Here is a 17,159-nt window from a genome sequence, read left to right on the forward strand (position 1 = left end):
GTATAATGGAAAAAGAAGTGTAGGAACAGATATAATACAAAGAGGTAGTTGCTAAAATAAAGAGAACAAACTATTCAGGATATCTAAAAAAAGGAGCATGAACCTAGAATGCTAGACATGGAGAGGTAGCATTTGAGCTAGCTCTTAAGGAGTGGAAAGCAGTTTGCCAGTCGGATAGACTTTTTAGGTAGGACAGTGATGTTTAAAAGCCTCAAGTTCTGAAAGAGTGTTTACATAGATTAGGACCCAAATGTGAAGGGCCTCAGGAGTTTGTTTTATACTGTGGGCTTTGAGAAGCAGGTGCCTGGCTGACTTCTGTTAGCTGTATGTAGTAGCTTTTTTCCCTATTTAGAGAAATATGAACCCAGTAAATTTATAATCTCTCCCATTATAGATTTCCTTTACATGTAATTAATAGTTACTTATCTGTTGGAGTAAATCATACCAGAATCACTATTAGATTATAATTTATTTACTTATTCTAATAATTTGTTGTTGAAAACCACAAAACTTAATATTTATGATGTCCAAAATTTTTTCCTTTTTGTTTTTCCTTTTTAAATATTATGGTACTCTTTTGAAACATAGTTCTTAGTCGAAATTAGGTATTTATAGACTTTATTTTTCTTATTAAGAAGAATTTCCACGTTCCTTCTGTTAACTTGTTAAAATTCTCCAGATAATTTAAAATTCTGACTAGGAACCATAGAGATTGTCTAACCCTAGATAATAAATTTCCTTTTTTCAGTCAGTTCTATTTGATAGCAATGCCTACCTGGAGTGCTCTACTGGGGAGAAAAGGAAAGTGAGAAAGAACCCTGATATCAGTGTGCTCTGGTCTGTCATTGCTATGGGGTAAGGTATGATCTGAGACCAAAACTCTTATTTTGAAGATGAAAAAGTAGAAACTGAGAAATTGAAAGAACTTGCCTATAGTCTGTCAACTAGTTTAAACTAAATTTCTACCCAGGCAGTCGTCTTCTGATCAAGTACATGCTTACTACCTGTTGCCATCCCTGTGGTTTGCTTGTTTCTGTTATTTTATTTTAAATAAATACTTAGTACAGTAACACAAATATAAGAGTTTTTACCAAAATATTTTCCTTCTCTACAATAAGGCCAAATTTAGAATTGTGGTATGTCAAGTAGTTGTATGGTTTCTTACCATCTTTAAAATCTGATAGTAGTAAGTCTTAGAGATAGGAGAATTTGTTTCGGTGACAGGGTATGTGAAGGCTCATGGAGTGCTATCTTGCTAACAGGCTATTAATGAAGAAAATAAGACAAGATGAACAGAGAATGAATGAATGTGGAATAATTACTGAGGAGAAAGAATTAAAAGGAAGATTTAAGGCCTGAGAAAATACCGTTTTGGGAATATTACAATTTTAGTTGATGTCTAGTATTCATTTTGTAAGAAGAAAGTTGTGTTAAAATTTTTTTTCAATTATAAAATTCCCTGTGTACAGGTTCTGGAACAGTTAATAATCTATGAATAAATGTGCATGTTGACCTTTATTTCTTTATTATTTGTTTCTTAGGTACTTCACATGATTGGAGGTTACGGTGTGGTGCCGTGGACTTGTACTTCACACTTTTTGGCCTTAGTAGACCCTCCTGTTTACCCTTGCCAGAGCTTGGGTTGGTTCTTAATCTAAAGGAGAAAAAAGCTGTCTTGAATCCCACCATAATTCCAGAGGCTGTAGCAGGCAACCAAGAAGCTGTGAATACTCCAAGCAGTCATGCGCAGCTAGTTGGATTTCAGAACCCTGTAAGAATCACATGTATTACAGAAGATGTGTAATTTTATTATATAGAGCCATCTAAAGAAGAGAATTGTTTCCTGTGAACTGGTGAATTTTATAGCCACTAACACAGTTTTTTGTGCCATTTTTAAGCCTGCTGGCTGACATTTATTTAGCACTTCACAATTTATAAAATGCTACTGACAACTCCATAACTGCACATAACAAATGATGTGCTACCAGTCCATTTACTCCTTTTGTGATGGCATAAGATTTTTTTGTACTTGAGCATAGAAATTCTTCTCTGAGTAGTAGAAGATAAAAATGAATATTTAACCTATTACATATTAACCTATCTTGTCCATACGTGTTAATGGCAAGCTGTGTGAACACAGCAGCCCTGTCTTTTTTAATTGTTACTCTGTGTAATACCTGCCATACTTCTAAACATATGATAAGTGCCTGGAAAATGCTTGTTGAATGAAATAAATACATAAATAACTGAATGAATGAATGAATGAATGATCAGGTTAATGAATAATATGCTGATTTGGGAGGAACCTATGCATTTCATTTTTAAAATTTATATGTATTTGTTTGCCATTAGAAAAGCTTTTATTTCTACCTATGCATTATAAAATTACCAGACTTTTTATAGAAAGACTTTTAGGATACATGTTAATCATTTTACCATAATTTAAAGACAGTTTTTCTGAAATGATTTTCTTATGATGACAAAATGTCTCCAAAACTTCATGCTTCATTTTTCACCAATATTTAGACCAGATTACTTGCCTGGCAATTCCCTACTGGTGTTTCGACACTTTCAAGTTCAGATTCTCCCTATGTTAGTTAATATTAGTCATTTGAAATTTACTTATCTCCTAAATTTTCTGAAATATAGTTGTATTTATTTGTGTAAATTTAAAATTTGTCCTAGGGTTTGGGTTATGAAGAAAACAAATGCTTTCTTAGAAAAAGGAGTCTCATTAAAGAGCTCTTTCAGATCTAAATATTTAGAAACCTGTGAAAATGAATATGTTTATAAATTCTTGCCCATATAGGTTAATTTATGCACACTTCAGGGTAAGAGGAAAAAATGGCACCAAAAGACATATTCTTTGGGGGAAAGCTCTAACATTCATTTAAATACCGCTCCCCCCGCCCCCAAAAAAAATACTAGCAGATAGGAAAAGGTTAAGTTTAAATTTATTTTAAGCCCGTTGCTAGTAACTTTTAGCCACTGGGCATGCTCTAATCTGCATGGTTGCTGTAGCTATCAGTTTTCAGCTATAATATGAGCTACTTGTCTTCAGAAATCTAATTTTGATCTTGAATATTGCCGCAGGAAGATGATCACCTTGCCAAGGAAGCATCATGTAATATATCAGCTCATCAGCAGGGAGTGAAGAGGAAGGCTGATACACCACTGGGGTCCCCACTAGAACCTGGTCAAATACTGGAGAAGAATGAGGATAGCAGTAAAGTCAAACTCAAAATCAGAGTAAGAAATACAGGTTAAACCTGTATTAACAGTGTAGGATATTCACCTTCTTGTAAATCTTTTTGAATACTTGCAATGGTTTTTCCTTAGCAGGAATACATGGGACAGACTGAATCACAGAAGAATTCAAATGTCCTTCTAAGACATTCCAACCAATTATTTAACGTCTATCATCACATACTTCTTCTCTATTTGGGGAAGGAACTATGTGTGCACATACCACTGAGGCACACTACTTTTTCCCACAAATTAGAAGTAGATTTTAGTTGCTGTTACATTTCTAGTAATTTCTAATCAGCTTCTTTTGGAGGCTGGACCACATAATCTTTTCTCTCTCTTAATACCTTTTGAGGAAAAGAGACTACTTTTCCTTTTAAGATTTTATGGGGGTATATTCTGTGGCCTCTCAGCTACTTTTCTTAGAGCTAAGATCCAAAGGTTAAGTGATGTAATGACTCTTCTATTCCTTTGTTGTTCTGTGTGTGTGTGTGTGTGTGTGTGTGTGTGTGTATGTGTGTTTTAGTTTTCAAATTCTCAAGATGAGGAGGAGATTGATATGGATACTGTTCATGATAGCCAGGCCTTCATTTCCCATCATTTGAACATGCTTGAAAGGCCATCAACTCCAGGTAAGATTTGTGTTCTGCACTCTTTGCGGAGATGGAGAGAGTTATTGATATCAATATTCTAAGCTGTGATGCATTATTTTCAAATGAACAACTATAAAGTTTAAAATTGGCCAGTGTAAAATATTATATTGTATCAGATTATAACATGTTGGTAAAATAATACATTTTAAAAAAGCTATTTTAGAAATTTTCTGTTTTATTTTGGTCCTTTAAAAATATTTGGCATACTTATGAATTTGTTTTTATAAAAGCCACTTGTCATATTTCTTCTAATGGCTTTAATTTCTTTTTTGTGAATATGTGGTGGATTTCATTTCAAAATAAAATATTAGGTCTGGTTTCTTTTTAATAATGTAACCATAATTACATTAAAGATTATTTTTTACTGACATTAATGCTGCTCATAGCACTACCTTCTTTTGCCTGCCTATGCCGTATAATATTGTCATAGAATTTTGCATGTGTCTCTCAAAAAGCATCATGTTTTCTTTTGAAAATACTATGTAAGTCACTGTAGATGTACTATAATTTACCTTATTTCCCTATTGATAGGCATTTAGATTGTTTCTAATTTTTATTTATAGATAATTCTGCATGGAATATCTTCATACAACCTTTTGTTCCTTTTTTTGTCAAATTATGTTGTTTGGATAAAATTTTCAAAATGTATTAGGGAAAAGATTAGTGTTAGCTATATTGTGAGATATTTGTCTTTGGAAGATTTTCATAGCTCTTAATACATATTACCATAATGCTTTTTGAAGAGATTATACCAATTTATGTCATAAGCATTTTTTAATTTTTAAGGAAGAAAGCCTTTGATGTAACTTACATGTAAGTCATGAAATATAGTAATAAAACTAATCTCTATGACCTTGCCACCCAACTTAACATGTTCATTATATACCATCACAGATATTCCGTATGTGCTTCCTCCTTGGTCCTGTTCTCCTTCCTGTGCACTACAAATAACTACTGTCTTGGATTTTCATTTTTTCTTTTTCTTAATTTCATTCTTTTACTTCTCTTTATAGTGTACCACATAGATATGTGATCCTATATGTTCATTTGTGCTTGCTTTTTGAATTTTTATGAAAATAATATAATATGACTTGCTTTTTTCAATCAGCATTGTGTTTCTAAAATTCATATTGATGCATAAATTATAATTCATTCATTTGTAGTTGAGATCATTTTTCATATCTCTCACAGCACTATTTTATTGCCATCAGTTTAATAATTTAAAATTTACAGAATAACTAAAATAACAACTCAGGTTTACTTTTTAATGCATTTTTTCCATTATGAGTATGATTTCCCTCCCCCCCAACCCCCCAGCTTTCTGGGTACTTTCTTATTGTTTGAAAATCCTATTCCTAGCCCATGGTGGTTGTCTTTTATGATCTTTACATTTGAGTGAGGTTTTTTCTTTTCTGTTTTTATCATGTTACAGTTGTGCTAAGACCTTCTTACTGACATTCGTTGGCTTTTTATTTGATACTTTGTTTAATTTTATTTATGACACCTAAATTATTTTTTCACTCTCCAGTAGTCTAAGATGAAGTCAATAGAATTTGAGAACTGGCTGCAGGTAGAATATGAGTCTGCATGTATTTGAAAACTGATAGGTCATGAATTCTTTGGCTTTTATAATTTAAGAGATCTTAATAATTATTTATTCTGTCCATTTAAGTAAATGAGCAGAGAGATGCTAAGTGACTTGCCCTAGATGACATACCCAAGTAATGGCCAACTTAGGGATAAACCCGAATCTTAGGCCTTTTCCATGTGACAAGTGAAGGAATTAAGACACAGAGAGATAGAGTATCTTGCCCAGAATGTATTTCTAATTTGTAAATAAGTTTATAATCAAAATCTGGATTTCCAGATTCCTACTACAGTTCTGTTCACATTATATATAGATCATTTCCTGTTTTAAATGTCTTCTGTAATGTCTAAATTAGTTTGATCTATTTGTTTAGTAAACTTTATAATGGAAATTATTAGCAAAGTTGGAGGGAAGCAGGGCAAACTTTATTAAATGCAAAATTCCACAAATAATAAAAATATGAAAAAGTTCCTGCCCCAGAATATAGGGTTTAATTTGTATGTTCAGCAGTTCATTCAAGCTTATGTCTCTCTCAAATGCATATTGTTCTCAGACTTAAGCTTACAAGAACCATGACAAAGTATTTTTTCTTTTTACATTTATTAGACCTTCTATTACCATTGTAATGAACCAATCTAATAACTGACATAAAACAGTACTTTGGTAATTGTCCCATATACAATTTACATTACTATCTCTAAGCCACTGATTGGCAGTTCAGACAGAACAGTTGACTCAACATCAAGGCATGACAAAATATTAAGTGGGATTTTTAGTAGTTTTAAAATAATATTCTTTTCATTGTAAGACTGTTTCTGTGCTTGAACTGCATCTGTTTTTAAGGCTAACTTATAAAAACTTGTCAGGTTTTTTTTTCTTCTTTTGGAAAACAAAGAAATGAATCCCTCTTTTTTCTCTTGTTTGGTATTTTAGGGCTCTCTAAATTTCGGCCAGCTAGCTCCCGATCTGCTTTAATACCCCAGCATTCATCAGGCTGTGACAGCGCACCCACCACAAAACCCCAGTGGAGTATGGAACTTGCACGGAAGGCAACAGGTAAGATTAATTAATTAATTAATTTTTTTTTCTCCTCAAGAACAAATTTTTAAGCCAGGCGTGGTGATACACACCTGTAGTCCTAGCTACTCAGGAGGCTGAGGTGGTGGTGGGGGGGGTCACTTGAGCCCAAGAGGTCAAAGTTATAGTGAACTATGATTGCACCACTGCACTCCAGCCTAGGGGACAGTGCGAGACCTTGTCTCTAAGTAAGTAAGTAAATAAATAAATAAATAAAATTTTAAAAAAATATATAAACGAAAAAGAGCAAATCTATAAACTTTATAGTTACTTTATCAATTGAAAAAACTTTAAAAGTATAGATTTTAGTTCTTGCTTTTCTTTTAATACATTGATTTTATAGTATCTTTAAAGTATTTTTATAGTAACTTTAAAGACTGTTTTAAAGTAGACTTTTTTATTTTTTAAAAGTAATGTACTCCTATTATAGAAAACTTAGAAATAACAAAAAAAGATGAGAAAAAATTATCACTCACGATGTTCTTTAAAGGTACCCATTACATTAACATTTTGCTCTTTCCTTTTTCTAAGAATATTATATAACAAATGATATCTTCAATAGAAACCATCTTATCTGTACCTTTATACCTATATAAAATACAAAAATCAACAACTTCTCCCTACCACCCCCACTGTTAACTTGATGCTATACCTGGAAAACTTTAACATGTTCTGTCTTTTATATTATTTCACACTAATTGGGTTTAAGTTTATGAAAGTTAATTCAATACAGATGTGTTTGTACCTATTGTACTATTTTACATTTTCTTCTGCTTATTCTGTTCTTCTGTTGCTTACAAAGAAAAGATTATAATCCAACAAAAGGGTAAACATTTCAATGCTGATGAACTACCATGACACAAATATTCAGTCCTCAACTTTTGAAGCAACAGAGAGTGAAAAACAAGAATCATAAACAAAGTCATTTTTAAAGAATAATTTTTCCAAAAGTCATTAATCAGACTTTAAAATCTATGAACTTCTGGTTATGTTCTAGTTGATGGATTTTGCTTATATAAACCATGTTTTTCTCTATTGTTTTTGAAAAGGAGTAAGTACTATTTATTGATGTTAGGAGCTTACGGATCAACTATGATTAATAGTAGACTTCAAACAAAAGAAACACCTCAAAATGTTTTGGTGTTGAGACCTCATACTGTTGATTGCATATAATTCTTTGTGTTCTGTATGCATTTATTGTAATAGATTAACACAAAATCTGTTTCAGAAGGAAATCAGCTGGTTACTTTAGCACTTAATTTCTTGAGTGAATTTTGACATTTCTTGGCTGTTGCCAATCCTGGATTCTCATGGTTTTGTTTTTGGTTTTTGTATAATTTTGTTTTACTATCATTATACTTAAATTTTATTAGACATGATAAATTTTCTACATTTTTTTAAGATTATAAAGTTTAGAGAGTTTCAGCCTTCTCGATTTAGTTTGACAGTGATGCTTCTGCCTGCCTGTCTTGCCTTTAAAAAATTTTTTTTTCTCAATTTCCAGGAGTCTGATCAATTTCTGTTCCAAAAGGAATCTGAATACATTTGGTATATTAACCTATGTAAAAGCAAATCTTAACTTTTTGTGCCCACAAATGTGCCTTTGTTCCATACTGCTTTTAAAAATACATTTTCACTTTTGGGGAATCTCTCTTTACAGTCTTGTTCTCATGGCATATGGGAAGATGAGGGAGAGAGATAGAGCTAATGTTAGGGAATAGCAAAGCATTAAAATTTTAGCTTTGGCTGCTATCAATGTAGGATCTTTTTGTGTCACGAGGCAAAATGTATATCAGTTAGGTGGACTGATCAATTAAACTTAACTTCGATTATGTTCTTTAATGTGCCTGTGTAATTTCCTTTATATGTGTTTTTGCTATTCAGTACCCTAAGGCTACTGAGTAAGTCTTAAAATTCAACAGCAATATTATTAGAATTTAGAAAGCCTTTATTTACCAATGATAGTGTTTCAAACGTTTGTTTGTACATGAATTTGTCTTGGAATTTTAAATGCAACATTGTTATATTTAAGTAACTTTTCCAAGCTAGCCCAACAGAAGCCTTTTTAACTTATACCATACATAAAGAATAGAAGTATCAAACCTAGCCATTGTGTGCAACATTGTTTCTGTGAGAAGGGGCACTCAGAGCTCCATCTTTTGGGATATCAAAAACACAACTTTAGCCTAACCCAAGTAAAGTCAGGTAAAGTTGGCAGTAAAAAAGGAATTTCCTCTCTTCCTGCCTCTCAGCATGAGCTGGAGATCTTCTACTGTGGTACTCACCTTGGCCTGGGTTGAGAGTTTGGGGGTTCAGGAGGAAGACAGCACACATCAGTGATAAGGAAAGCTGTGAATTCTTTTCAGTTTCTAGGGATTCTAGATTAAAGGTCACAAATGTGTGTTTTTTATTTTGGGTTTGTTTTTTGGTTGGTTTTTTTTTTTTTTTTTTTGGCCCATATTTGGTTCATCCAGCTGAGGCAGTTTATATAATGAGCCTTACAAAAGTTTTTTTTAACTAGTTGACTAAAAATGAAGAGATTATGCATAAAAAAATCCAGATTTTCAGCTTTTCTTGAAAAAGATTTAACTGAGAGGCCCTCTTAAGTAGGGAATGTTCTTTCCAACTTATCTATCCCTTATGCTACACCCAGTATTCTGCGTACTCACTTATGCTATTTCCAAGGCTTTTGAGTTTGAGGCCCCTGGGTTTTTTGCTTTTTTTTTTTTTTTTTTTTCCGGTTAATTCACAAGGTGAGATGGCTCCCTTAGAGCCAGGAAGCCAGATGATAATTAAGAACTTGAATATATAGAATGTGTTACAGACATCATCTAGGAGGGTTAGAAAAAGAATGGGGGCTAAGTATAGAAGAGATGGAAACTGTTAAATAGAAGATAGATCATGTTTTACTATCTAACCTTCTCCCCCACCCCAATTTTTCCTTTCCTTGCATATGATAGTAAGAAGAATATTTTAGAGAGAGATAATATGTAGATGATAGATAAACCATTGGATAAGAAAGAAGAAGTGGCAAGAGTGTTTTCCTTCATTACTTTACTATTTCTTTCCCTTCCCGTGACAGCAACTTCTTGTCCCCTACTGCAAGGGCCTGTAGTGACTGGGCTGTCTCCCGGGTTGCTGCAGGGGTTGCAGTGCTGGAGAGGAGGAGGGGGAGGGGGAAGGTTCAGCAGAAGGAGCAGAGGGAATTCCCCAGTGGTTTTTGGGAGTGGGGTGGGGAGGAAGAGAGTTCCTGTAGCTGCCTAGCTAGGGCTGATGTATTATATAAGACCTTCTTGCATAAGTCAGAAAAGCATAATTCTAGTATATGAAATTTTTTTAATTAAAAAATAATTTAAAAAAAAAAAACTTGAGATCTTGCCCTAGAGGTTTTTCTTTTGAAATTCTAATGTGAAAAACAGACTTTGATTTTTTAGTCCTTAAATTATAGTGATATAATTCTATACTTTATTTTTTATAGTGATCTAAAGAATCCAAAGAATAGGCTTCATACCTTTCCTAATAGAAACCACAGGTTTTGTGTTAAAGTTAAACATATACCTAATGTGAGTGAATTTAATAGAATTAGCAGGTTATTCACAGTTTTTTATCAGTGCTTTTATCAAATGGGCTGAAAAGCTTCCACATTTGGCTTATATTAAGTACCTCTTTCTGTTTGTTTTACATTTGTTAAATTGACTGCAACTAACCCTTATCCGTGAGTGCCTTTTATTTGTTCTCCAGGAAAGATTTTACATTGGCTGGAAAAACAAAACTCTGAATGTCTATTTTGTTCTTTACATATAACATGAAATAAGAAAATTATGGTATTATGAATTATATGTATCTCCTTTTTCTGATAATATCTGCTATCTCTAGAATAGAGACATATATTTCAGGTCACTAAAACGGCTTTCATTAGCTTAAAAATGAGTGGTGCTTAACCATGGGTGGACCTCAAGTTCCCAGGCATCTTGTAAGTCCCTAAAATGATATGTGAAATTATGTGTGTGAGTGTTTGTGTCAAGGGGATGGAAATATACACATTTTCTCGATAGAGATTCTATAGGTTACCTCATGTTATGCTTCAGTGAAAGTACATTCATGTGTTTCCCAAATCAGATTGTTAATATAATTCCACATGGGAAGGAAATTGTACTTTCTTATCACCTTAGGTTTGACCTGGTAAAAAATTATGTAGGAAAAATAGAGAATAAACAAAAACATATATTGTCTATAATAAATGAAAACTTAAGAGCTAAAGGTTGGTGGTGGTGATTGGAAAACATTAGATTTGATGTTATGCTGTTACAAATACTTCTAATTAATATCTTTGTATATGTGTCTTTGCACATATTAGTGGGATAAGTTTCTAGAAATTTATTTAAGAATATGAGCATTTAGCATTTTCATGGATATTGCCAAAATGCCTTAACTTCTCCTTTTTAAAAAAAAAATGCTTTACTAGAGAGAGCTGTAGTCAGACGAGTATAATGAACTCTCTGTATCTATTACTCAGTTTTAACAACGATCAACTAATGGTCAGTCTTACTTAATCGATACTCTTACTTATTTTCACCCTTCTGATTTATTTTGAAGTAAATCCTACATATCATATAATTTCATTCATAAATAATTTATGTATCTTTAAAAGATAGGACTCTTAAAAATCATAGTGAACATAATATTATACCTTAAAAATTTAACAGTTCTTTCATATCATTACTCAGTCACTGTTTGAATTTTCAGTTGACTCATAAATGCCATTATTTTATTTTTATTTTTAACAATTTGTTTAAATCAGTGACCACATAAAGTTTATATGTGCAGTTGGCTGATAGAGCCTTTATGGCTTTTTTAATCTAAAGTTTCCAGTCCATATCTTTTTCTCTCTCCACCCCCATCCTTACAGTGTATTTGTTAAAGAAATCAGGTTTTTAGTCTGTAGATTTCAAGTTTATATTTTGCTAACTGTATACCTGTGGTACAATTAACATATTAGAGTTCTCTGCAGTTCTCTGATTTTATAGTTGTATCTAGAAGCTTAATTGGATTCAGGTTTATAGATGGTAGTGTGTTCTTCTGTCTGGAAACATACAATGTCTAGTCAACTCTTTTTTATGAGGTTAACTGCTACGTGTTCAGGATCTAGATCCATTAATTCATTGAGGGTTGCAAAAGGTGATATTCCAATTCATACTTACATTTTTATTTATAAACTAGATTACTTCTATAAAGCTCAATTCCTCCTTATCTACCATTACCCAGTGGTATAAAGCATATAGGAAAATAAATACTTAATTCTTTCTATTTATTTAATGATTTTCAAAATAATGAGTTGGCTGACTAGCATCTTCCAATGATGATAAATCAGTTTCAGTCCATTACAATTACTATTCTTATCAGTATTCAAATTGTCTCATCTTTGGACAGTGAAAATCTCTTAAGTTGACTTCTGAGTCTGTTTGACAAGACTTATTTAACTGCTTTGCTATTATACCAGCTGTTTCAGGCTCATCTTGTAAATATTCTGCCCTATATCTGGATCAGCCATTTGTCGCAGGACCCCTGGTTCCTAACATCTCTATTCTTGGAGACAACTAATCCATTATCTTCTTAATAGAACTCATGTAAATCAAGAGAAATGCAAGATTTATAATCAATATATCTTTAATGCAAAGTAAGTATGAGGCCACTAGACAAGAGATTGGATTCACTTTTGAAGTTGTTGTAAGTATTTCTTGGAAAAGATTACATCCACGAACACTCAGTTGTCCATTTGGCAGTTGCCTCTGCTGGGAAGTACAGGTTCCAGTATAATTACTGGCTTTTCTATAATCCAAGTAGCTTGGTAGATGTTTAGGAGTAGATGATAAAACTTTTCTCAGTGCAGAAAAGAACCTCAGACTCCCAGGAGTTGCGAAGTCTGTTGATGTAGAATGATTAAATAATGAGATGAAAGCTAAAGGAATTTGTGCACGAGGCTTTGAAGTCTCTTATTACTTCTTCTTATTACCTGGCTATGAATTCTGTTAGGTGTGGGCCTCTTTTCCCACATTTACAGAATCAGGAAAAAACTCATGCAATTAATTTAAAAATCTAAATTAAAATCATATAGTGGCACATTTGGCTGAAACTATAAATCAGATTATCTCTCAAAAATTTTGTTTTTCTAAAGAATATCTTGGTAAATATCAATTATTACAGAAGATACAGATACCCAAACTTGCTTTTATATATAATCTACTTAGTTTTTTCATTAGTATTAGTGTTGGCTTTATAAAAAAAAAATTGTGAATATAAAAAATATAATTTTATGATAATAAAACGTAAACAATCTATGAGGACAGAAACTTTGATTTGTTTACTTGTTCTAAAATATTGGAATAGTGTCTGACACAAAAGAAGTATAAGAGTCAATAAATACCAATTGAGTGGATGATCTATAAAAGCTTTTGTGCTTTATCCTTTTCCCCTCAAAATCAGTGACCTTAATATGATTTATTCATTTGTTTAGCACACTTTGTTGATGGTGAAGAGGTGTGGAATGGTAGGGGGTAATAGATACCATGCTATATACTGGAACATAAAGATGAAAAAGACAAACTAGCTTCCTGTTCTCAAGAAGCTATCATCAGTCTAACGCAGATGGGCACCGTAGCATAGTGGTTAAGAGCACAGGTCAGACCTGCCGTTACCAGGTCTGGACAAGTTACTTAGTCTCTCTGTCTGTGCCTTAATTCCCTTATTTTTGTTGTGCTTTGAGAACATGAAGGAACCAATTCCTTTTGTGCAGTTTAGAGAAAACTTTCCAAAGAAACATTTGAGCTAAGTTTTATATTATTAAAGAAACTAAAATGTTAGAATGGTATACTTAATTTCTTTCTTTGGTTTGTAAGCTCCAGGAGGAGAAGGGCTGAGATGTGTTCAACTGAATTGAACAGATCTCAAAATCACTGTTTTCCCCAGCTTCCATACAGTTCCTGATGTTTGTTAAATCTATGTGTGAGTCAGACAAGAAATAAGGGAAAGGCATTCCGTGCATAGAGAATAGCATTTACAAATAAATACACAGTGTTATAAAAGGGCTAGCCGAGAGTGTATAAAAAGGAAGAGTAGAAGATAAAGCTGGAATGGTAACTTGGGGACGGATTATGAACTGTCAGTAAATAAAGTTAGTACTGCAGTGTAATTTTTAGAAAACTTCTGTGGTGATGCCTGTTTTGGTGAAAACCATGGTTTGGGGGCTGGTTTGGATCCAAATGAGTGTTGAGAAATTAATGTTTTAAAAAAGAAAAAAACCCTGCTGTATTGAAGTCTATTTTAGTGAAAAGTTTTTAAGTAGCTAACATTATCAGCTTTGTTTTTAGGAAGAGCACTATGCAGCAGAGTTTTCCAACCTGGACACTAATGACATTTTAGGCATGATCATTCTTTGTTGTAGGGGGCTGTCCTGTGCATTGTAGGATGTTTGGCTGTATCCCTGGCCTCTACCCACAGGATGCCAGTAACATTTCCACTCCTCCATCCTAGTCGTGACATACAAAAATCCCTCCAGACATTGCCAAATAACCGCTTGGGGGCAAAAATCACCCCTGGTATTGTGAGAACCATTGCTGTGAACTGTGTAAAGTATGGATTAGACACTTAATCCATAAGACACTTCAGGCAGAAAAACTAATGAATAGGAGGAAACTAGAATTCTAATCCACATGAGGTGAGGTGGTCTGAATTAGTACAGTTTACAGATGGGATTGGAGTAGGGAGCAGATTTAAGAGATACTTTTGAAAATCAGCAAGATTTGGTGACCAAGTACATCTGGAAGGGAGTGAGGAGCTGAGGTGAATCTTGGGCTTTTTACTTAGTTGGCTGTGTGTAAACCAGTACCATTAACGCATAGTAATATAGAGAGAACTATTTCTCAGAGTATGGCCCAAGGAGGATTATAGATTATAGATGCGTGGGTCTGGAAGAAGAAGGAAATCTATCTACCATTACAGATTCCTAGACTCATAGAATATTAGAACTGTGGAGAACCTTTGATCTAGATTTTTATGATGAACTAGACCCAGAGAGATGAAATACATGCTAAGGGCCAATGGGACAACCTAGTCTAGTGTATGGGTAGTCTAATTCTCAGTTCCTTTCATTGTATTGATACTAGGCTTATTTTTGTAGAGTGACATTCCCTTTGTAGACTCCCTACCTTTTCTGGGTTTCTTAAGCTATGTATACTGAATCCTCATAGAGAGTTCACTTTTACCCATCTAGTCCTAGAAATTGTCTTAAGGAGCTAGAGAAATGTTTGATTTGCACTGAGATGTTATTACCAGTCTCTAGGATATCATGTTTATATGTATGTAAATGGTTCTCCAGATGGTACAATTAAAATACAGTCATCCCTCAATATATGGGGACAGGGATAATTGGTTCCAAGACCTCCTCTACATCCGGTGTATATCAAAATCTGTGCATATTCTAGTCCCGCAGTTGGGCCTACAGAATCTGTGTATGCAGAAAGTTGGCATCCTTTGAATACTATATTTTCAATCTGTGTTTGATTTAAAAAATCCATGTATAACGACCTATACAGTTCACGCCCATGTTGTTCAAGGGTCAATTATGCTACCGTTCCCCCAACCGCAGTATGTTAGGGCAGAACTGTAATTGAGGGAGTTATGCTTTCACTGACCAATGTGGGTCTTAACCTATAACACACATTTAATTATTATTTCTTCATAATACTTAATTTTTAAAAGATGATTTGGTAACAAACTGGTATATGTCATAATTTGTATCGACTATAAAGAACTAAAGTATTAAATATTCAACTTCTGGCCACAGTGCTGAAAACTCTGTGTAACTAATTGGTTGTCTTATTTAGATACCTCTCCCATTCCTAATGGAAGTGATAAACACTTAGGAATTCCTCTTTCTATATTGTCATTAGCTTTCTCTTTCTTTAGTTTCACTTTCTGTATTATCAACAGGAACTCATTTGAGTATTTTTAATTTTGAAGGTAAGGAACAATCACCTTTGGAAATGAGCATGCATCCAGTGGCAGCAGCTCCACTCTCAGTGTTTACTAAGGAATCTACGTCCTCCAAACACAGTGACCACCATCACCATCATCACCATGAACACAAGAAAAAGAAGAAGAAGCACAAACATAAGCATAAACACAAACATAAGCATGACAGTAAAGAAAAGGACAAGGAGCCTTTCACTTTCTCCAGCCCTGCCAGTGGCAGGTCTATTCGTTCTCCTTCCCTTTCAGACTGAGAAGGGGACAAAGAGAACTTTCCCCTCTGTGTCCAGAAGAATGTATGTGACTAAAGCTTTGTCCTCTGTGAAGAATGATAAAAGCGGGGGAGGGGAGGATTTGCTTCTCTTACAGAAATTCAGAATCCATTTAAGTTCTAAACATTTGATTTACATTATTTATACAAATGAGATTTAATTAGGAAAATGTGTTTTAGAGTTCTGGGTAAGCTATTTCATCCCCTGTTTCTTTCTTAAAACACACACACACACACACACACACACACAGAGCAAACTTCTTTTCTTAAAAGCCCCCATGTCCACTGACACTCCCCATTCACATCATGGTCTCCATGTGCTCTGCCAAAGTCAATTATGTTTGAAAGCCTTCGATGGATGTTATGGGGCAAAGTTATGTTTTAAACAGAAGCAACTGCCAAATCTGCGGTGCAACCGCTATTTCCAGTAAAATATTGTATAACACCGCTTGGAACTACTGAAAAGACAGAGGCTTTTCTATAAGACTCTTCCTTATTGCACCATTTTTTATGTTAACTGCAGAAACTAAGCATCAGAATTTATGAACAAAGAACATATTTCCTTTCACTCTAAGATACGGAAAATTTTGGAAGCAGTTCTTTTTTTTAAAAAAATGGACTAACAAAAGATAGCACATTCAGTGATTATGATGTTGGATTTAGCAGTACGATGTCTCAAATTTGACATATAGACTATGCCACAGTCTCAAATCAAGATGTTTAAATTAAGTTGTTTTGTTTTCCAATAAGTGAATATGTTCATATGTAAAATGTATTTTGCTAAATGTGGACAATTTTCACACCCAACACATATTCTTTCTAAAACCATTTCTGTATAACCCATAGTATGATACCTTTAAAAAGGTGAGTTTATATATTGCTTATTACCTTGGACATAGATATTTCGGCTCTCATGAGTATACCAGAAACATTTAAAAACACATGAAAATTTTTGGTTTCATAGTTTAACAGTTTATATGGTTGGTTGTTTTTATTTCTGAATTTACCACATGCTTTATTGTTTAAGTATTTTTTTATATGTTCAATTTTTATCATTTCGCTTATTAGAAAGTTTGACAAAACACTTGTTTTCAGAATAGATATTTCAAAAGGGATCCAATAACGTTGGACTTTTAAGTTTACTTTTAGTTGTGTTTAATAAATAACTTTTTAAATTGATCATTCTTTGTATCTTTTTATATCATTTGTTACGTGTGTGTGTGTGTGTGTGTGTGTGTAGAAATAAACCTGTCCGCATAGTTTGCATAGAGCTTTGCAAATAAGTGGGATTTGAGCT

The 17,159-nt window shown here is 33.5% G+C and overlaps 1 protein-coding gene across 1 annotated transcript in view; it reads left to right on the forward strand.

Moving 5' to 3' along the window:
- TAF2 (TATA-box binding protein associated factor 2) overlaps positions 1 to 16,950 on the forward strand; it is a 75,230-nt gene extending 58,280 nt beyond the window's left edge. The window contains exons 23-26 of the mRNA XM_069466044.1: positions 1,542 to 1,771; positions 3,773 to 3,878; positions 6,421 to 6,543; positions 15,583 to 16,950. Coding sequence (XP_069322145.1) covers positions 1,542 to 1,771; positions 3,773 to 3,878; positions 6,421 to 6,543; positions 15,583 to 15,845 — 722 coding nt within the window. The 3' untranslated portion in view covers positions 15,846 to 16,950. The remainder of the gene's footprint in view (positions 1 to 1,541; positions 1,772 to 3,772; positions 3,879 to 6,420; positions 6,544 to 15,582) is intronic.
- Positions 16,951 to 17,159: the final 209 nt, after the last annotated feature.

The sequence above is a fragment of the Eulemur rufifrons genome, chromosome 3, assembly GCF_041146395.1.
Source record: "Eulemur rufifrons isolate Redbay chromosome 3, OSU_ERuf_1, whole genome shotgun sequence".
In the NCBI taxonomy this organism is placed as follows: Eukaryota; Metazoa; Chordata; class Mammalia; order Primates; family Lemuridae; genus Eulemur; species Eulemur rufifrons.